Here is a 16,028-nt window from a genome sequence, read left to right on the forward strand (position 1 = left end):
GACCACCTCAAACACGGTAGAGACGAATCACCTCCCTCACTTGCTGCCGACACACCGGGCACAGACGAGTGGTGTCAAGAAGCTCCTGCGCGCAGTCCATGCAGACTGCGTTGTGGCCACATGGGACGCAAACCGCTTCCTGATGCCCATCAAAGCAAATCACGCACTCGTCATTGCTCTGAGCCCCAGCACCTTGTCCAGGAGTATTCTTCGCCGGGGAGCTCAAGGAAGGAGGTGGAGATGCTGTGCCATGAACAGCCGTCGAGTCATCCTCACGCATAAGCTGCACAATCTCCACTCCATCAGGCCCCACAATCGCTTCCGAGTAGCCTAGGGTTTCCAGCATTGTGTCGGAAGGAGGTGGAGCAGACGGCGCCGAGTTCGTTCTGGGGTGACGCCGGGATTCCTCAAGAGAGAGTCGTAGAGCTCGCTCCAAATCGCGTTGCTCCTGAAGCAGTGCAGCCTGGGTAGGACTTGCGCTTGGAGCCGACATAGCAGCAGGCCGAGCAGGTTGTGGTGGAGCAATTCGCTGACCTCCGAAAGCGGTAGTGATCGGACTCGCTGGGGCGTTGACCTACGAGCAATATCGCACGTTAAAACGAACCGACAACAACTCATAGGGAATATCAGCAGAAAACGTTACCCGCAGACTGGTCAAGAACGATTTCCACGCAACCAGTTCGCCTTGGTTTGTAGCAGCGAAGTCCATCGACTGGACAGCCGACGCTCGACTTGTGTCTAACTTCCGCGACACCTTCAAAGACATCCGAAATTCTTTTCGGTTGAGCCAAGTGCCATCATCACTCTGTTGAATTCCGTCGCTTGTTCGATACAGAAGCTCCGAGCTGGCGAGCCACAACACACCAATGTTTGTCTCGATTAAAGTGAAAGTTGAAAACGCTACCGTGACGTAGTAACACGTACCTAGGGACCGGCGGGCGTCGCTCTCCAGGCCTCATCGGGAACAGATCGATCTCGGCAACATCTCGCGCTGCAGTCCGAAGTACCATCGCGTATCTGGGCCCAATAAACACATTAGCGCCTAAAAATCTTCTCAAGAACCGTTCCTTGAAATGTACCTCTTCTTCCACGAGTCCAAGCTTGATATTCCCGACGCAATCGACAAAAAGTTGTCCGATCTCTCATACAGCCACCCTGAGTAGATACAGAGTTTCTACAATGATCATTACCAAACCAAATCAGACCAAACCGAAAGTGCGTCAATGCACAATGCCAGCCACTGCTCCCAATCCATCAACATCAAGTTTTGTACCTTCTCAATGTGCTCCACGCACTGTATGTACTTGTGTCCTCGTCCCTCCGATGTTCTGTATGCATGGCGTGCGATGTCCAGCGCTGTCTGCGCCTTGGTGGACGTCTTGGCGAAGCAGTCCACCGCCGGGGTCTCCAGCAGCAGCCGCACGACTTCGCTCTTGCCACAGGCCGTGGCGATGTGCAGCGGCGTGTTGCCCTGCGAGTCGCGGGCGTTGCAGTCCACGCCGTACGCGAGCAGCGCCTGCACGCAGTGCAGATGACCCTGCGAGCACGCGTTGGCCAGCGGCGAGTAGCCGTACACGGGGTCCCTCCACTCGGCGTGGAAGCGCGTCTCGGGCGTGAGGCGCGCCAGTCCTTGGCGCAGCGTGGCCACGTCCCCGCTCTTGGCCGCCACCCACAGCGCCTGCTCCTCGGGGCAGAGCGACTGCGTCAACCAGCTCGTGGCGTTCCCCATGGTCGGTCGCACTTCTTTCGTCGGAATGCCGTACCGGTTCAAGCAGAAACGAGCGTTTTTGAGACTTGATGCGAGTGACAACATCAATTGATAGTGACATCAAGATATAGTGTTTCTATGTTTTTATAAAACGGTTCGGTCGGAATGATTGTATAGTCAATATCCTGGATGGCACCCAGCTATCTAGCGCTGCTGCTCTGCGCTGGCTGGCAACGCGAGCACCTCGTCGTTGACCTCGCTCGTGTTCAAGTCGTCGACCTCTAGCGATGTGCCTTGAAGCACGACGAATTGCAGATTCGGACAGTGCACGCTCGTGGCGTTCCGCCTCAGCTGGTCGCAGCCTCGGAGGTTCAGGCGCCGCAGCGACGGCGAGCGGATGTACAAGTGGGTGAGGTTCTTGAGGAACGACAAGTCCAGGTCCACCGCGCGCTCGAGGTCCAGTAACACGAACTGCAACTCGTCGTTGCGCGACAGATCGAGCGTCTCCAGCAGCTTCGAGCTCACGTGCACTCGAGTGAGTTTGGCGCAGCTGCTGAGGTCGAGCTTCCGCAAAGCTGGGAGGTCTCCTGGATCCACCAGCACCTGTTCAAGCTGCAAGCAACCGGCAAGACTCAGGACTTCCAACGCGGGTGATCTCGGCAGCGTATTCTTGATCAGATGCCGCGCCCGCAGCGCCGACAAGCTCCGCGACGACAGCGCCAGCTTTTTGAGCTGCGGAAGGCTTGTGCCGGCGTGGAACTTGCTCACGGGGCAGTGTTCAATGACCAAAACCTCCAGGTTCGGCGCGACGATGGCGGGCTGTTGCACCTGGTAGCATTGGCGAATCGTGACCTTCTTGAGCTCCTCGGCCAGGAGATGCACGTAGAACCCGCTGATGCACGTGACTCGGGTGAAGATGAGTTCTCGCAGCTTCCAGCCCCTGTTCAACCACGGCACGATCGCCTGCATGGTCGGCATCTCCTCCAGGATGGCGTCCTGCAGCCGCAGACACCACACGTGCGGGAACACCTTGGCGAGTCGACCCATCGCCTCGGCGTTGCTGATGTTGCTGGCCGTGAGCTCCCATGTGTGCCGCGGAATTGCAGCGTGCAAGTTGCGACTGGCCGCCCGTATAGCACACAGCTCTGGGCTGGTCAGCCAGGAGCTCAGGTGCCCCAGCACCGCCGGCGACTCAATAGTCATATCGACAGTCAGCTCTGAAAATGCCAATTAATTCCTGAATGAATTCGACCTTCACTCACAGAATTCGGACACAATTATTGTTTTTTGTTGGTCATCATCAGCAGCAATTGACCACCAACGGCTGCGGAATGAACAGCGACAGTGAGAGCGATGGCGAGCAGCTAATGCTGTCGGGCGCGGCGCTGGCGGCGCTGCAGGAGTTCGCCATCGAGCGCGGCATCGCCGTGGAGGGCGATTCGGTGGACGTGCGCAAGGACATCCAGAAGGCGCTGGACGTCGAGCCCCGGGAGGACTCGTTCGAGTTCAAGTTCGGCCAGACGCAGGATGGCGCCGACGCCGAGATCACCATCCGCCTCAACGGCCTGCGCCGCGACATCGGCCAGACGCTGCAGTCCACGGGCCTCACGCTCTGGCGCGCCGGCGACTTCCTCAGCGACTTCATGTACCAGAACCGCGGCCGCTTCGCCGGCAAATCGGTCATCGAGCTGGGCAGCGGGCTCGGACTCATCGGCATCTTGGCGTCCTACCTCACGGACGAGCAGGTGCTAATCACGGACGGAGACGACGACACCATCGAGCTGCTGGTCGCCAACTGTAAGCTCAACGAGGTGGAGGACCGCGTGCAGTGCCAGAAGCTGCTGTGGGGCGTCGACCTGGACAAGATCCAGGACAAGTTCGATATCATTCTGGGCGCCGACATCATCTACGAGCAGGAGCATGTCGTGTCGCTCTTCGAGACGGCCAAGTACCTGCTCAAGCCCGGTCGACGCAGCGGGGAGGACGGAGGCAAGGCCGCGTCCGAGTTCTTGCTGGCGTACACGAAGCGCAACGTGTCCATTGACTACGTCTTGAACACTGCCAAGAGCTTTGGCTTCGAGTGGGAAGAGCCTACCAACGACGAAGGGATCTACACCTATAGATTAGTGTAAACTTGTCTGCGTTTGACGCAGCGGAAATGAACCTGGCTTTATCCAGACAATCGGGTGTGTATTTATGACTGCGCGTTCGCTGTAGGTGACGATGAGGACGACGACGAGGACTTCTCACTGAACTCAAGCAGGATACGGCGCTGCTTAGGATGGAGACTCACGTGAGGCCTCTTGGTCTTCACCAAGTCAAAGGCCGCCTCGAGCGTCATGTTACGATACTGGATCAGGAAGGCCACCACTACCACTGTGCTCCGCCCTCGCCCCGCTTTGCAGTGCACGTACGTCGTGTTCTGCTTTACGTCAACCTGCTCGTGGACGAATTCCACACATCTGCACTCAAGCGACAGCATCAGTAAATGCCTTCACTCAGCAGCAGCTATGACTTTTCCTGCCAGACGAACCTCTGAATGGTCTCCAAGGTCGGCGGAGAGAAGTCCCCCGTCGAGCCAAAACACTGTGCAACTGCTGCGCTTTCCCACTCCTCTGCAGAGCCAACAGGAAGATAGCCTCACGATCAGACACCCTGATAAGTGCCGGTCAATGCAATGCCCTTGGCGCATTACCCGGAGATACTGGTGTTGCCAAGAGGTTTGGCAGTAACTCTACTGGTTGGTTCATGGTTACGATTGCCTTCACGCCTTCGTCTCGTACCAACTTCATATCGATACACATTCCGTAAGACCGATGAAGCAGTTTCTCCACAGCAACACAGTGCATCTATAGTAGATACCTGGTCCAAATGGTCCTTGTCCTGCAGCGGTAAGGCGCCGAGGATCAACTTGGGCTCGATGTGACTCCACCAGGGGCGGCGCTGTTCGTGGCGTAGCAGCAGGTTGTACAGCAGCGACACGTGGAAAACCTGCTCGGGCGTGAGTCAGTACGTAGGACGCCCTCAGACACACACACACACACACGCACGCACTCAAGACGCCCCGTACCACGCCGCGGTTGCGCTTGGCCATCTCGGTTGAGAACGGGCCTCCAATTACAGTACGCGACTTAGTGCGAGAATGTAGCCATGTGTTGTGACATGGCTACAAATAGTTTGCGGCGGACTATTTGTCCAGGTGCCGACGTCTCCTCATTCTGTGTGAGTTGCAATGAGCACGCTTTCGGGGCCATCGCCCAAGCTTGGCATCGTTCGACACATGTCGGGGCCACCAGGCCCAAGCGACGCAGAGCTGGTTGCCAACTTGAAGCGGACGTTGCTGATTACAGCTCTCAAGACGCCGTAGGAACAACCGGATAAGTGGGTGGAATACAGTAAAGGAGACAACTAATGTCAGTATTTTTTGTTCAACAGCCCTCGATTTCGCAGCGACATCGACGTGGTCATGATTCAGCATCACTTGGCGAGTCTTGGTGTGTTCGCGTCAGTGGCACCACAGATTTTGAAATGTACGTCGATGTTAGTTGCAAACTGGAAAAGCTTAAAGGCGAACTTACACCTACTGTTGCGCTTGGTACAACTAGACTTAGCTACCGAGTGTACAATTACCGTTGGTGTGCCGTTTTTCATTAAATTCTCTGAAGTACCTGGTTTGCTAAGTGTGATTTCTACTGCGATCCGATCCGTTTAGCGTATCCCCGACGGGGATGTTCTCTTCTACCAGGTGAGTCAAGGGATCGATAGTCTAATAGATCGGTATTAACAATTTACCTTTGCGCCCATTTGATGCAGGAGGATATCGTTGATGATTATTCGCACGCGTATATTGTTGTGAGTTTAACTCGTTATGGTATGAGTGCACGTTAGTCGCTAACCTTTGCTATGCTCAGCTCGAAGGCTCGCTTTGTGGCTACTTCAACAAGGCGTTTAGCGAACGTCACAGCCGAGGCGATGACTTTCGGTCGTGGAATAGCAAGAAGACCAATGCAAAAGGCGTCACGATTGACTTTGGAGATCTGCAGGTCACTTATGGGAAAGGAGGTAATGCTACAAGTTTGTCGTGGATCGATAATGTTGAAGCTAACAGCTCGTTTTGAATGGTGCTTCTACTGTACAGCAATATGCGGGATCGACGACTTTTACTTGTGCTCTTTACCTTCATCGAGTCGCGAAAGTCGGCGCCATCTGAAGCCTCTCTGTCGTCGTAGAAGTGTGGTATGCAACATGGGTGATATGTTTTATGACTGAATCTCCGTAGCTTACAAGGTTCTTGTCCCCTACAGCACAGCCAAGAATCAACTACTATCATCATGTTAGCAAAGGTTTGGGGCCAAAAGTAGAAAATTTCCTTACCAAGTGTCCATCGAAATTTAATATGTTGCGCATTAGGATTCACTGGATCGAGTGACTGAGCGATTCGGGTTGGTATACGAACGAGGCACTCTTACGTCAACAAAGGTCGGAAAGACATCAATTTGTTCAATTTTTTTATGACTAACGTGATTTTCTGTTGTTATTCAGGAAACCTCTCGAACGGATGTAGCTCATTTAGCGCTTTTCTCACTCCTATCTGAAACAGCGAGAAGAACGCTGCTTCAAAGTGCAACAACGCGAGAGTTGAAGGCGGGCGAAGTCTTATTTTCTCCTGACGCTGAAAGGGATTCCTGCGCTACAGCGTTCGCGATAGTTCGTGCCGGCTGTCTAAATATCCATTGCGTTGAGTATGGGGATACTCCGAGTCCTGATATGGTGACAACCAATTCACAAAGCAACGCCACTGCAGGAACTTCAAATGTTGTGAACGTCGCAACAAGTACGATTCCGGTGCCTAATGGTGCTGTTGCGTCGCTGGGTCGAGGCCAAGCATTCGGCGATCAAATGGTTGCCCTCGGCCACTCACACATTTGGGCATCCAACCCTCGTCGGCGGCGCCAGGTTCCCATGCGGTTTAAAGTCGCTGCGGGGGACGCATCCACAGAGGTGTTGCTAATTACCAGAGAGCAGTACGAGCAGCTCATGCGCGATGATCTCCTTCGGCTATCGTACACTCCAATCTTTGGCGCTCCTCACTCCTCCGCTCCCTTATCATCGATCATTGATAGTCGAGATATATGCCAGGTGACACGATACTTGTTGACCGACGCAACCCTGTCAAAGTTTTTCTTCCAGTTTCCACCGATTGTGCTCGAGCGTCTTTGCCATCACATGGAGATCCAGCATTTCGAGTCCAATGATGTACTCCTGGAAGCTGGAGCGACAATCGATAGTGTGTACATTGTCGTGACGGGGGCTCTTCACAGTCACCACTTCCAAGGGTCTGACAACAGTCGCAATACTGGGAACAAGGCGCTGGTTCATCAAACAAGTGCGAGGCGGGTGTCTCTCGAGCAAGAAGTACATTTTATTCCAGGTGATGCATTCGGTGCCCGCGAGTTGATGAAGCGCTGTTATACCTCCGATGCGCCGGTGCTTGCTGATGCTGGTACAACCTTACTGTGCGTAACTCGCTCAACATTTGAGAGGTGGGTGTCCCCCATGCGTCACAATACAATCGTGAAAGCTGGAAGCATCTTACAGCCGTTCGTATGGAGTAACTCGTCGCCCCCAGCAAGCCCACGACATTCGTATTCATCCAGTTATTCCTCATCCGTGAAAGTGAATCGGCGACAATCCGGCCCATCGTTGATTTCGTCTGCTGTTGTTGAGCCTGAGAGAGGTAAAGCTCGGCGCCTTGAAGAGGCAGCGATTTTACTCAAGCGATTTGGGCTTTTTCAGACTTTGCCACGTTTCCTGCTGGCTCAAATGCTGACCCAGGTCTCTCTGCAACGAAAGAATGCGGGTGAGGAGGTGTTCCGCGAGGGGGATTCGCACCGGGCCCTTGTCGTGATACTATCGGGGTTCGTGTCATTTTACAGTATCGAGAACATGTCCGCTACGGTTGACATGCTTCAGAAGCACCCGTTCTGCAGTTACTCCTCCTTCTCTGGCTCTACTGCAAGCCCAGAAGACTTCGTAAGCGAGAGGAGAACAGAAGATAATTCAGCCATGTCTCCCTCCGCAGCGTTGAAACACCGCGGCGCCATGCACGGAGTTCATATTCAAACTTTGCCGCCACGTAATGCCTTTCGGACGGGGGTGCTTCAAGAGGGCACAGTATGCCCAGCAACTGTGGTGGCTCAGACAGATTGCGAGTATCTTGTTTTCGACGAGAAAGTGTACGCCAAGTTGCTAGCCGAGCATACCCCAGCAGTGGATATGAGTACCTACGTCTCTCCGTCCGAGACTTCCGCTTCCCCAGCGGTCAATACAGGGCCAGGATCAGTCCCACAACCAACCCCAAAGGCACCCGCACCAATGACAGAGAGAGGTACTCCTCCTTCTCATTTGCTGGCGTATCTTGAAGCAGCGCGTATTCCTTGGCTACCGCTCTCCGCCGCCAAAAAGACGCTACTGCTGCGATCAATGATTCATATTCATCTTGCCCCAGGGCAACGGCTCGTCAAACACAACGACATCTTGAAGCAGCTTGTGTTTGTCGTATCTGGAAAACTCGCCGTCTACGTCCGTGAGAACAAGGAAGTCACTTCCATTCTGAACGCGAGTCAGCGCTCTGTTCAAAGCGCCGCTCTTGAGAGAAGTGTTGCGAGTAACTACTCTACTACATCCCAGCAACTGTTCCAAGAGAGGGACGGCATTGATGGAATATCGAATCGAAAGGCTCTGCAGCGTAAAATTGCGCGAATTGCCGAAGTGGAGACTGAGTCGGAAGAGAAAGCTACCAGCCCCAATTCACGCTTTACTGACTTTGTACTGCATGCCGCAAAACAAGCAAAAGCTCGGCAATCGAGTAAGGCAGAAGGTCAACAGACAGCAACCCCCAATCCGCCGGTAGGTGCTCGACGATCACTACACTCTGTGGTGAATAAAGTAAAGTTTCAGCACACGACTGGAGATTCAAGCACGAGCAATCCTGCAGATGAAAAGAAAGAGTCAACCAAGGCGCTGTTCATGCTTCACTTGTGTCCGGGAGACATCTACGGCGATGAAATAACTGCGCCAGTTGGTACTTTCCGGAGTGTTCACGACGTGTATGCGGATACCTCGTTGAATGGAAACTCAGGAGGAAAAGAAAAGGGAAACGATCGACCACATGTGCTATCACCAGGCACAGAAATCCTCTGCTTAGATCGTCAAGTCCTGCATTCAATTCTAGCTAAAACGGAAGAGGAGGCAGCAAATGAACTCATTGGGAGGTCGTCAAACGCGAAGGCGAAGTGGCAACTTGCGAGCAAGAAACTCTTTAAACGCGCTTCTCATGGGGCAATCGATCAATCTGAGGGATATATCAAACTGAAGAAGACTCCGAAGCTTTTTGATTTTTTCAAGAACATCCTGAATCAGCGGCGATTTCTCACTATGGGCACTCTCGCGCATTTTCCACTGTTGCGAGATTTGTCAGAAGATGCTCGAAGGGAGTTGTGTCTGAATGCTCGGTTTGAGGCGCTGGATCGGTATACTGACGCGTATAAGGGTAATGAAGACGCCAATGGATCCGGGAATCGGTTCTTCCTGTTGCTCACCGGACGTATACACCTCGTTGCGAATGGGCCAAATAGCCACATCGTAACACAGAACGCTAGTTCCACTACTTCAGAGCACAATCTTCGTGAGGTCGGGGCCGGAGAAGGCTTCGGTGAGTTCACGATTTTGGTACCGGAAGCCCCTCTATATACAGCGGCAATTGCTGCAGAGCCCACGAAGCTTTTGTCGATCCCTTCTGGCATGTTCATGAGGCATTGGCCATGCACGGACGACGCACGCGGCAACATTGAATATTTGCGCTCGCAAATATCGTCTTTTGTTTCGCTTGACCTCGAGAGGATCGCTTATTTGTATCATAGTTTTTCGTTCCAGACGCACATACGAGGAACCAGTACGTTCGTATTCGTCCAGACATTGCAAGTTTGTACTTGTTTCCAATGTTTTGTTGTTATTTGCTTGCAGATATTTTCCAGCTCCAGCGAGGCTCAAGTTCGACGAAAGAGGTTTATTTTATCAAAGAAGGCACGTGCTGCATTCGTCAAAACGTTATCCTTGTTCGGCGTCCAAACGGCGACTTCCGCTATGAACCCTGTGAAGACGAAACTGCTAGTGGTTGCTCTCAAGAAAATCATCCTTCTCAGCAAAAGAAGGCGACAAAAACTATCAAAATATTGGCGACTGTGGCTGATGTTGGGGTGGGGCATGTCTTCTGGGTTGACAGTGATCACCATCCTATTACTCTGGTAGCAACGTCAGCTGCTGTGACGATAGCCAGCATTCCCGTCGACAAGTTGAAAGCCATTGTGCCTCGTGGTCTGCTAGTTGGTCTCGAAGACTTGAGTGATCAATTACGCGAGCTTTACGATCAGCAATACCTATTAGCAAAGCGAGTGACGGCGACAGTAATGAACGAGAAGCTGGCAGCTCCGAGCCAACGGCTCCCAACGATTCAGCCGTGCGCTGCTCAAAGCTCTGACAAATTGCAGCAATGCAGTGATATATTATCACCTTGTGGATCACCACTGAAAAACCACGTTGATAACGTCACTGATAACGATTTGGGTGAGAGCGCGTTGCGTACTGATGCGGATGCTACTTATAAGGTTCAGCATAGAGTGGAGCGCTATGATATTCCCAGTGACGTGTCGGTGACCACCTTGATAGGATCATTTCTCGATAAAAACCACGCTAGTGGCGACACAAAGGTCGTTGAAGATCAGCCGGAGTGGGTGATTTCGCCCAAGCAAGATGAATGTAGCGGTGCTGAAGCTACGACTCAGCCCACTGTTGCACATCAAAACGAGGAAGTATCGAATATGCTACGATTGAACGTGAAAATCCCAGTTGCTGACCACTTAAGCGATGGCTCTCCAAGTTTCAGGAATATAGCAAAGGCTACCGCAGCTTCCGCCGAATGGAGAAGACGCTCGATGAAAAGCAGTCGTGGGGTCACCGGTTTGCCACTTGCTATGGAAAAGGTGATCGGCTCAAACCAAGAGGATCCGGTAATGTTTGAGGTTGACGTCCGCGCCAGAGTCCGCGCACAGATGTGTACGATCGAGTCGCCGATGCGAGCGATGCGTTTAGAGCCTTCGTCCACACCAGTGAACAGCTTGGGCAAGTACTTTGCTGATTCCCCGTCCCCTTTCGCCGGGCCGGGGGAATCCTACCAGAGGCGGCATCTTGGGTTGCTGCACTATCTGCACACACCGCCAGCAGAAGCACGTACTAAGCCGCAACATCAGAAGCCAGCAAAGGCTTTGAGACCAAATGCAAAGCAGATGCAGATAATTTCGCCTTCCGACGCTCCATCTCACGCAGCGCTGACGAGGAAGCAAGGGTTTCTCACGATGTTACGTGTGAGGAGCGCAGTCTCGTTCGATGGCGACGGTCGAGATATTCTCGATGCAATCCTCCCTCGAGTTCATCAAGGACGCCGATTCTTCTACGCTTTGATTGACAGCGAGCTTCGTGAGTACGCTGACACCATTGCTCTCAGCAACCTATCACAAACACCATGTCTTCGTCGATATGCCCTTCACAATCCTCGCAGGCAATGTACAGTTAGTGATGTACCTGTCACGCCAGGACAAGCGGAAGCCTTGCTGCGCCAGAGTTTCCTACTAAGCATCGATGACACGACTCAATTATTATTCACGGCAGCCAGTGCAATCGATAAGCAAAAGTGGATGACCGAGCTCAACCAGGCACGGGTGCTTGGAGGGCTACAGCATCCGGTCTCTATCAAGGTGCAGTCGCCACGGCCCAGCGCTGCTACGCCACCTCCTGGTGATCCAGCAGCACTCGCAGCAGTGGTGATTGATGCGTTCAAAGGACGTCGCAAGTCAAGCATAAAGGGGCGGAAGCGGTCGTCTATCTTCGTGCCGAAGCCCAAGCCTGAAGACACGCTGCATGTAGAATACCGCATCAGCTGAGTGTTGCCCAAATGCACGTAGACTTTTCAACACTCGGCTCTGATTCAAATTGCCTTCTGCGTCAACTCAGATCCTCCACAGATGGCATCTACTTGAGCTCCACCGACGGGTACCACTGCTTGAGCGTGTCAATGAGCTCCCGGAAGCTGTCGTCCACCACCTTGTTGACGAGGATGGCGTCGAACACGCCCGGCTGCTGGCCGTACGCGAGCTCGCCCGCGGCGTTCTTGACGCGCAGCTGGATCTTGTCCTCCGTCTCGGTCGCGCGTCCGCGCAGCCGCTTCTCGAGCTCCTCCATGGACGGGGGCGCAATAAACAGGTACTTGGCGCGGATGCCCGACTTCTTGACCTGCTGCACGCCCTGGATGTCGATGTCCAGGATGCAGATCTTGCCCTTCTCCTGCACGTCCTGCACGGCGCGCTTGCTGGTGCCGTACACGTTGCCGTGCACCTCGGCGTGCTCGAGGAAGAGGCCGGACTCGATCTCCTTGAGCACCTTGTCCTTCTGCGTGAAGTGGTAGGCCACGCCGTCCACCTCGCCCTCGCGCGGGCCGCGCGTCGTGTGGCTCACGGAGAAGCCGAACGTGTCGGGGAACTTCTCGAGCAGCAGGTTGATGAGCGTGCCCTTGCCCACGCCCGACGGTCCGGCGATCACGATGGGCTGCAGCTCCGCGTGGGGCGGCTTGAAGGCCGAGAAGTGCTCGGCCGCGAAGGCCACGACGTCCTGCGGCTTCTCGAGCAGCAGCGCCGACATGAAGCCGCTCAGCAGCGTCTTGATCTCCGGGTGCGCCTCCACGTAGGCCGCGTGGTCCTTCTTGAGCGCCTCCTTGCGCTCGTTCAGCAGCGACAGCTCCTCGAAGGACAGCGACTCCAGCGCCTTGGTCGTCTCCTGCTCGGCCGCGCTCATGGCTGTCGTCGTCACGATGTCTTCCTTGGCTGGAGGATCGACGGGAGCTCTTCAGATGAAGTAGGGATATGAAGTGACTGGTAAGTAAGGGTTACTTCACAAGTGACGAGGCATTCACCACGTTGCGGTGCAGATGGATACACTTGTTGACCCCCCCTTCAAAGCAGCAGTGTTAGGTAGGACTACTGCAGCGTATCAGTCATCTACTTGCTTGGCTTGGCTTACTCTTAGCGCTACGTTGAACTACTGCAGCACACTCGCGTTGGCCGATAAATTCACTTCTTCGCCCTGTGCAGGAGCGTCATAAGCAGCCGCCTGGGCCGGGGCGTACTGAGGAGGGGCCGCCGAGCCGAACGCCGGAGGCTGCGCAGCGGGGGCAGCGGCAGCGGGTGCGTTGGCATCTGCATTGTTGGCCAGCTTCGGGTTAAAGATCTTGAACTGGGGCGGGCCGCGGGCTGCTACGCCAGCATTAGGAGGCGCGTAGCCCGGGTAGCCGCCTGGGGCCGGCCCGCGCGCGTAGTTGGAGGCGTACGGGTTCACACCAGGAGCAGGAGGAGAAGGCGCAGCTCCCTCCGGTGCAGGGGCGTCAGTTGATGCGGGCGCCGGCGGTGCCATGGCCGACGGGGGCGGCGCCGTGACCTTGATCTCACGCTTGTTGCCGAACTTGGCCGTCAGCTCCTCGTTGCCCACACTCGAGCCGAATCCGTCAGCCTGGATGGGGCGGTAGTCCTTGGGGCGAGCGAATCGAGAAGGTCCGCCGCGAGGGATGGCACTGTGCGTGGCGGCGGCATACAGGTTGTTCTGCGCTGTCTGCTGCTGCGGGGGCATGCCCGTCGGGGGGCCCTGCATCGCCGAGTAGTCTCCGCTCATCGGGGGCGGGGCAATGACCGGGCGAGGCGCCATCGGGTCCACTGACGGCGTGATTCCGGGCGGGAGCATCGACGCGGCCTGCGCCGGGTCTTCGTGTCGGAACTGCAGCGGCAGCAGGAACTGGCGGATGTTGTCGCCCTTGGCCACGTCGTACGGCGTGCGGCCGCTGCGGTTGCGCAGCGCGGGGTTGGCGCCATTGTTCACCAGGTACTTGACAGCGTCGTCGCGGCTCTGCGCTGCTGCGTAGTGCAGCGGGGAGTTCTGGCGCGTGCACATGGCGTTCACGTCCACGTTGTGGGCCAGCAGCAGCTCCAGGAAGTCCACGCGGCCGTAGTACGCCGCCGTGTGGATGGGCAGGTTGCCCGCCTCGTTCTTGGCGTTCGGGTCCATGTTCTGCTCCTCCAGCATGCTCACGAACTTGGCGTGAAGTCCCTGCTCGATGGCGGCGTGGAACTCCTGCTCGGGCGTGAGCGTGGGCGCCAGCAGCTCGCCCAGGTTCTTGACGTTGAGCTTCTCCGCGAAGTAGCCGAACATCTTGTGAGTACTGATTGGTTTCTCTCTTGTCTCTCTAGCTCGCACTACAGCGGCCTGGGGGATATGGACACACAGAGAGGGGGTGCAGAGGAGCAGGAGGAGATGACCACCTTCTCACCTGCAGGAGGCGGAGCGCGAATGAGGGCGGCGGGACACGTAGCGTGCGTACTTTGAACTAACGCAGCGTTCCTGCAAAAGGTCTCCCCAATTGCTCCTCGGACTAAAAAGTGTTTTTGGTCTGGACTAAAACCTAATTCAAATGATGTTCAGCACACAATGTATCCATGTCCAGAGGAAACTTGTGCGACAAATGCGAGAATCCACTCGAGCGGCGTCAACTTGCACTCGCGTCATTCTCGATTAAACCGAGTCGCACTCAAGGCTTGACGAATACACGTTTGTAGCGATGATTCCTGCCGCGCAGCCGCTGCCGCAGACGACGGCCGACATCCCGCAGCGCGCGTACGTGCCCATGAAGGACCCGCGGACGGGCGTCGACACGACGAACGCCGAGTGCGCGCGCTGCCGCAAGGGCCTCTTCGAGAAGGACATGGTCAAGCAGCCGCAGTGCGGCCACCTGTTCCACGCGCACTGCATCGACAACCACCTGCGCTCCGAGATCTGCTGCCCCGTGTGCAAGGTGCAGGTGCTGTTCCCGGCCGTGGCCGCCACGATCGTGCACGACGGCAGGGCGGCCGGCTCCGTCTACCCATCGGCCCAGCTGCCGCCCAGGGCGGTGCCCGTGGCCACGGCCTTCGCCCCGGTGGACGGTACGGACGCGCGCGACTACGCGTCGTGTCGGGAGTGCGGCCAAATATTCTACCGCGACCCGACCAAGGTGCGCCCCGAGACCAACGGTTGGTACCGCTGCCAGCGCTGCGCACAGACCGACATCGTCGACTTCATCCGAGGCAGCTGCGTGCTGCAGTGAGCGCCGCAGATCATCACAGTGAATTGTGGACTGCATGGGAGGTTTTCCTGCGCGTTGCTGTCTCCACCGACACCAGTTGCTCGGACCGTGGACTGCATGGGGAGGCTCAAGCCATTTAGTTTTATATATGGGATCACCATTTTGTACGCTTAGGTCAGCGAGGAGGGTCTAGTGACGATAAACAAGTCTCCTTCTCTTCTTCTTCTTCCACCTCTCCTTCCTCTTCTTCCTCTTCTTCTGCCCAGCGAGAGTATTCATCGTCAAAGTTCAAATTTTGACGTTAGTCCCTTGGTTTTCGGAATTTTCACTTTTGCAATCAGACCTCCCTCAAAGTCCAGGAGGTCCAAGGCCATGGTGACCAGGAAGAGGACCAAGCTCGACGTGCGCAACGCAGGCCGCGCCGGGGGCCGCAGCGGGCCGTCGCTGAAGCTGAAGAGCCTCCTGCACGTGGGCGACTGGCTGGGTGCGCTCCCCGTCGCCCGGCATCGCGTGTTCTCGCGCTCCGAAACTCACTGATTCCGTGGATTTGTGCAGACGTCCTGGACCTCGACGGCGTGTGGAACGTGGCGCGAGTGCTGAGCTTCCCGTCGCCTGGAGAGGTGAACCCCTGTGCTTTGGCTACTATTTGGGCGACCACGGCCTCTGACGCTTGTTGCTGGCAGGTGGAGATCACGTACGACGGCTGGCCCAAGGACTACGACGAGGTCGTGCGCATCGACAGCGAGCGGGTGGCGCCCTACCACACGTTCACCAAGGCGGTCAAATGCTGGGTCAAGTATCTCAACTGGCCGCTGTGGCCCTCGGTGGTGCGTAGCTCAGCTACAGTTTGATTCAAACCGTATCAACGGTAGATCTGTGCTAATGCTGCCGCTGGGCGTGTCGTAGATCACCATTCGGACGCCAGGGACACCGGAAGGAGCTCGGAACCTGATGGCGGAGCATCGCGTCCACGTGGACTTCTTCGATAGCCCGGATTTCTCCAAACGAGACCGGTATGAGCTTCTTGCGAACTGGGATCTGGATGGTGGAAACTTGTTGTTGACGGTTTTGTTGTAGATGCTGGCAGAAGAAGGGTTCAGC

The 16,028-nt window shown here is 55.6% G+C and overlaps 9 protein-coding genes across 9 annotated transcripts in view; 4 read left to right on the forward strand and 5 right to left on the reverse strand.

The window, feature by feature from the left end:
* Window positions 1–7: 7 nt before the first annotated feature.
* On the reverse strand, window positions 8–1,729 carry PHYSODRAFT_250287 (hypothetical protein; the record flags this gene model as incomplete). Its single annotated transcript, XM_009521067.1, has 7 exons — window positions 8–243; window positions 277–574; window positions 644–712; window positions 744–774; window positions 925–1,017; window positions 1,080–1,174; window positions 1,274–1,729. 7 exons carry the CDS (start codon window positions 1,727–1,729, stop codon window positions 8–10), a joined length of 1,278 nt encoding a protein of 425 aa, XP_009519362.1.
* A 183-nt stretch (window positions 1,730–1,912) lies between these two features.
* Window positions 1,913–2,911, reverse strand: PHYSODRAFT_486588 (hypothetical protein; the record flags this gene model as incomplete). The annotated part of the gene is made up of 1 exon (XM_009521068.1): window positions 1,913–2,911. One exon carries the CDS (start codon window positions 2,909–2,911, stop codon window positions 1,913–1,915), a length of 999 nt encoding a protein of 332 aa, XP_009519363.1.
* Window positions 2,912–3,039: 128 nt separating this feature from the next.
* PHYSODRAFT_296275 (hypothetical protein) lies at window positions 3,040–3,840 on the forward strand (the record flags this gene model as incomplete). The annotated part of the gene is made up of 1 exon (XM_009521069.1): window positions 3,040–3,840. The coding sequence occupies one exon, from the start codon at window positions 3,040–3,042 to the stop codon at window positions 3,838–3,840; it is 801 nt and encodes a 266-aa protein (XP_009519364.1).
* Window positions 3,841–3,877: 37 nt separating this feature from the next.
* On the reverse strand, window positions 3,878–4,500 carry PHYSODRAFT_556681 (hypothetical protein; the record flags this gene model as incomplete). Its single annotated transcript, XM_009521070.1, has 3 exons — window positions 3,878–4,170; window positions 4,242–4,323; window positions 4,404–4,500. 3 exons carry the CDS (start codon window positions 4,498–4,500, stop codon window positions 3,903–3,905), a joined length of 447 nt encoding a protein of 148 aa, XP_009519365.1. The 3' UTR covers window positions 3,878–3,902.
* Window positions 4,501–10,818: 6,318 nt separating this feature from the next.
* On the forward strand, window positions 10,819–11,706 carry PHYSODRAFT_486653 (hypothetical protein; the record flags this gene model as incomplete). Its single annotated transcript, XM_009521071.1, has 2 exons — window positions 10,819–10,958; window positions 11,103–11,706. The coding sequence occupies 2 exons, from the start codon at window positions 10,819–10,821 to the stop codon at window positions 11,704–11,706; spliced, it is 744 nt and encodes a 247-aa protein (XP_009519366.1).
* A 19-nt stretch (window positions 11,707–11,725) lies between these two features.
* On the reverse strand, window positions 11,726–12,629 carry PHYSODRAFT_284842 (hypothetical protein). Its single transcript, XM_009521072.1, has one exon. It carries the CDS (start codon window positions 12,611–12,613, stop codon window positions 11,795–11,797), a length of 819 nt encoding a protein of 272 aa, XP_009519367.1. The 5' UTR covers window positions 12,614–12,629; the 3' UTR covers window positions 11,726–11,794.
* A 227-nt stretch (window positions 12,630–12,856) lies between these two features.
* Window positions 12,857–14,178, reverse strand: PHYSODRAFT_344609 (hypothetical protein; the record flags this gene model as incomplete). Its single annotated transcript, XM_009521073.1, has 1 exon — window positions 12,857–14,178. The coding sequence occupies exon 1, from the start codon at window positions 14,015–14,017 to the stop codon at window positions 12,857–12,859; it is 1,161 nt and encodes a 386-aa protein (XP_009519368.1). The 5' UTR covers window positions 14,018–14,178.
* A 115-nt stretch (window positions 14,179–14,293) lies between these two features.
* Window positions 14,294–14,948, forward strand: PHYSODRAFT_349829 (hypothetical protein; the record flags this gene model as incomplete). Its single annotated transcript, XM_009521074.1, has 2 exons — window positions 14,294–14,303; window positions 14,422–14,948. The coding sequence occupies 2 exons, from the start codon at window positions 14,294–14,296 to the stop codon at window positions 14,946–14,948; spliced, it is 537 nt and encodes a 178-aa protein (XP_009519369.1).
* Window positions 14,949–15,647: 699 nt separating this feature from the next.
* The window catches only part of PHYSODRAFT_284843 (hypothetical protein), a 58,984-nt gene continuing 58,603 nt past the window's right edge, over window positions 15,648–16,028 (forward strand). Inside the window, exon 1 of the mRNA XM_009521075.1 lies at window positions 15,648–15,668. The gene's annotated coding sequence lies outside the window, so the exon portion shown is untranslated. The remainder of the gene's footprint in view (window positions 15,669–16,028) is intronic.

The sequence above is a fragment of the Phytophthora sojae genome, assembly GCF_000149755.1.
Source record: "Phytophthora sojae unplaced genomic scaffold PHYSOscaffold_2, whole genome shotgun sequence".
In the NCBI taxonomy this organism is placed as follows: Eukaryota; Oomycota; class Peronosporomycetes; order Peronosporales; family Peronosporaceae; genus Phytophthora; species Phytophthora sojae.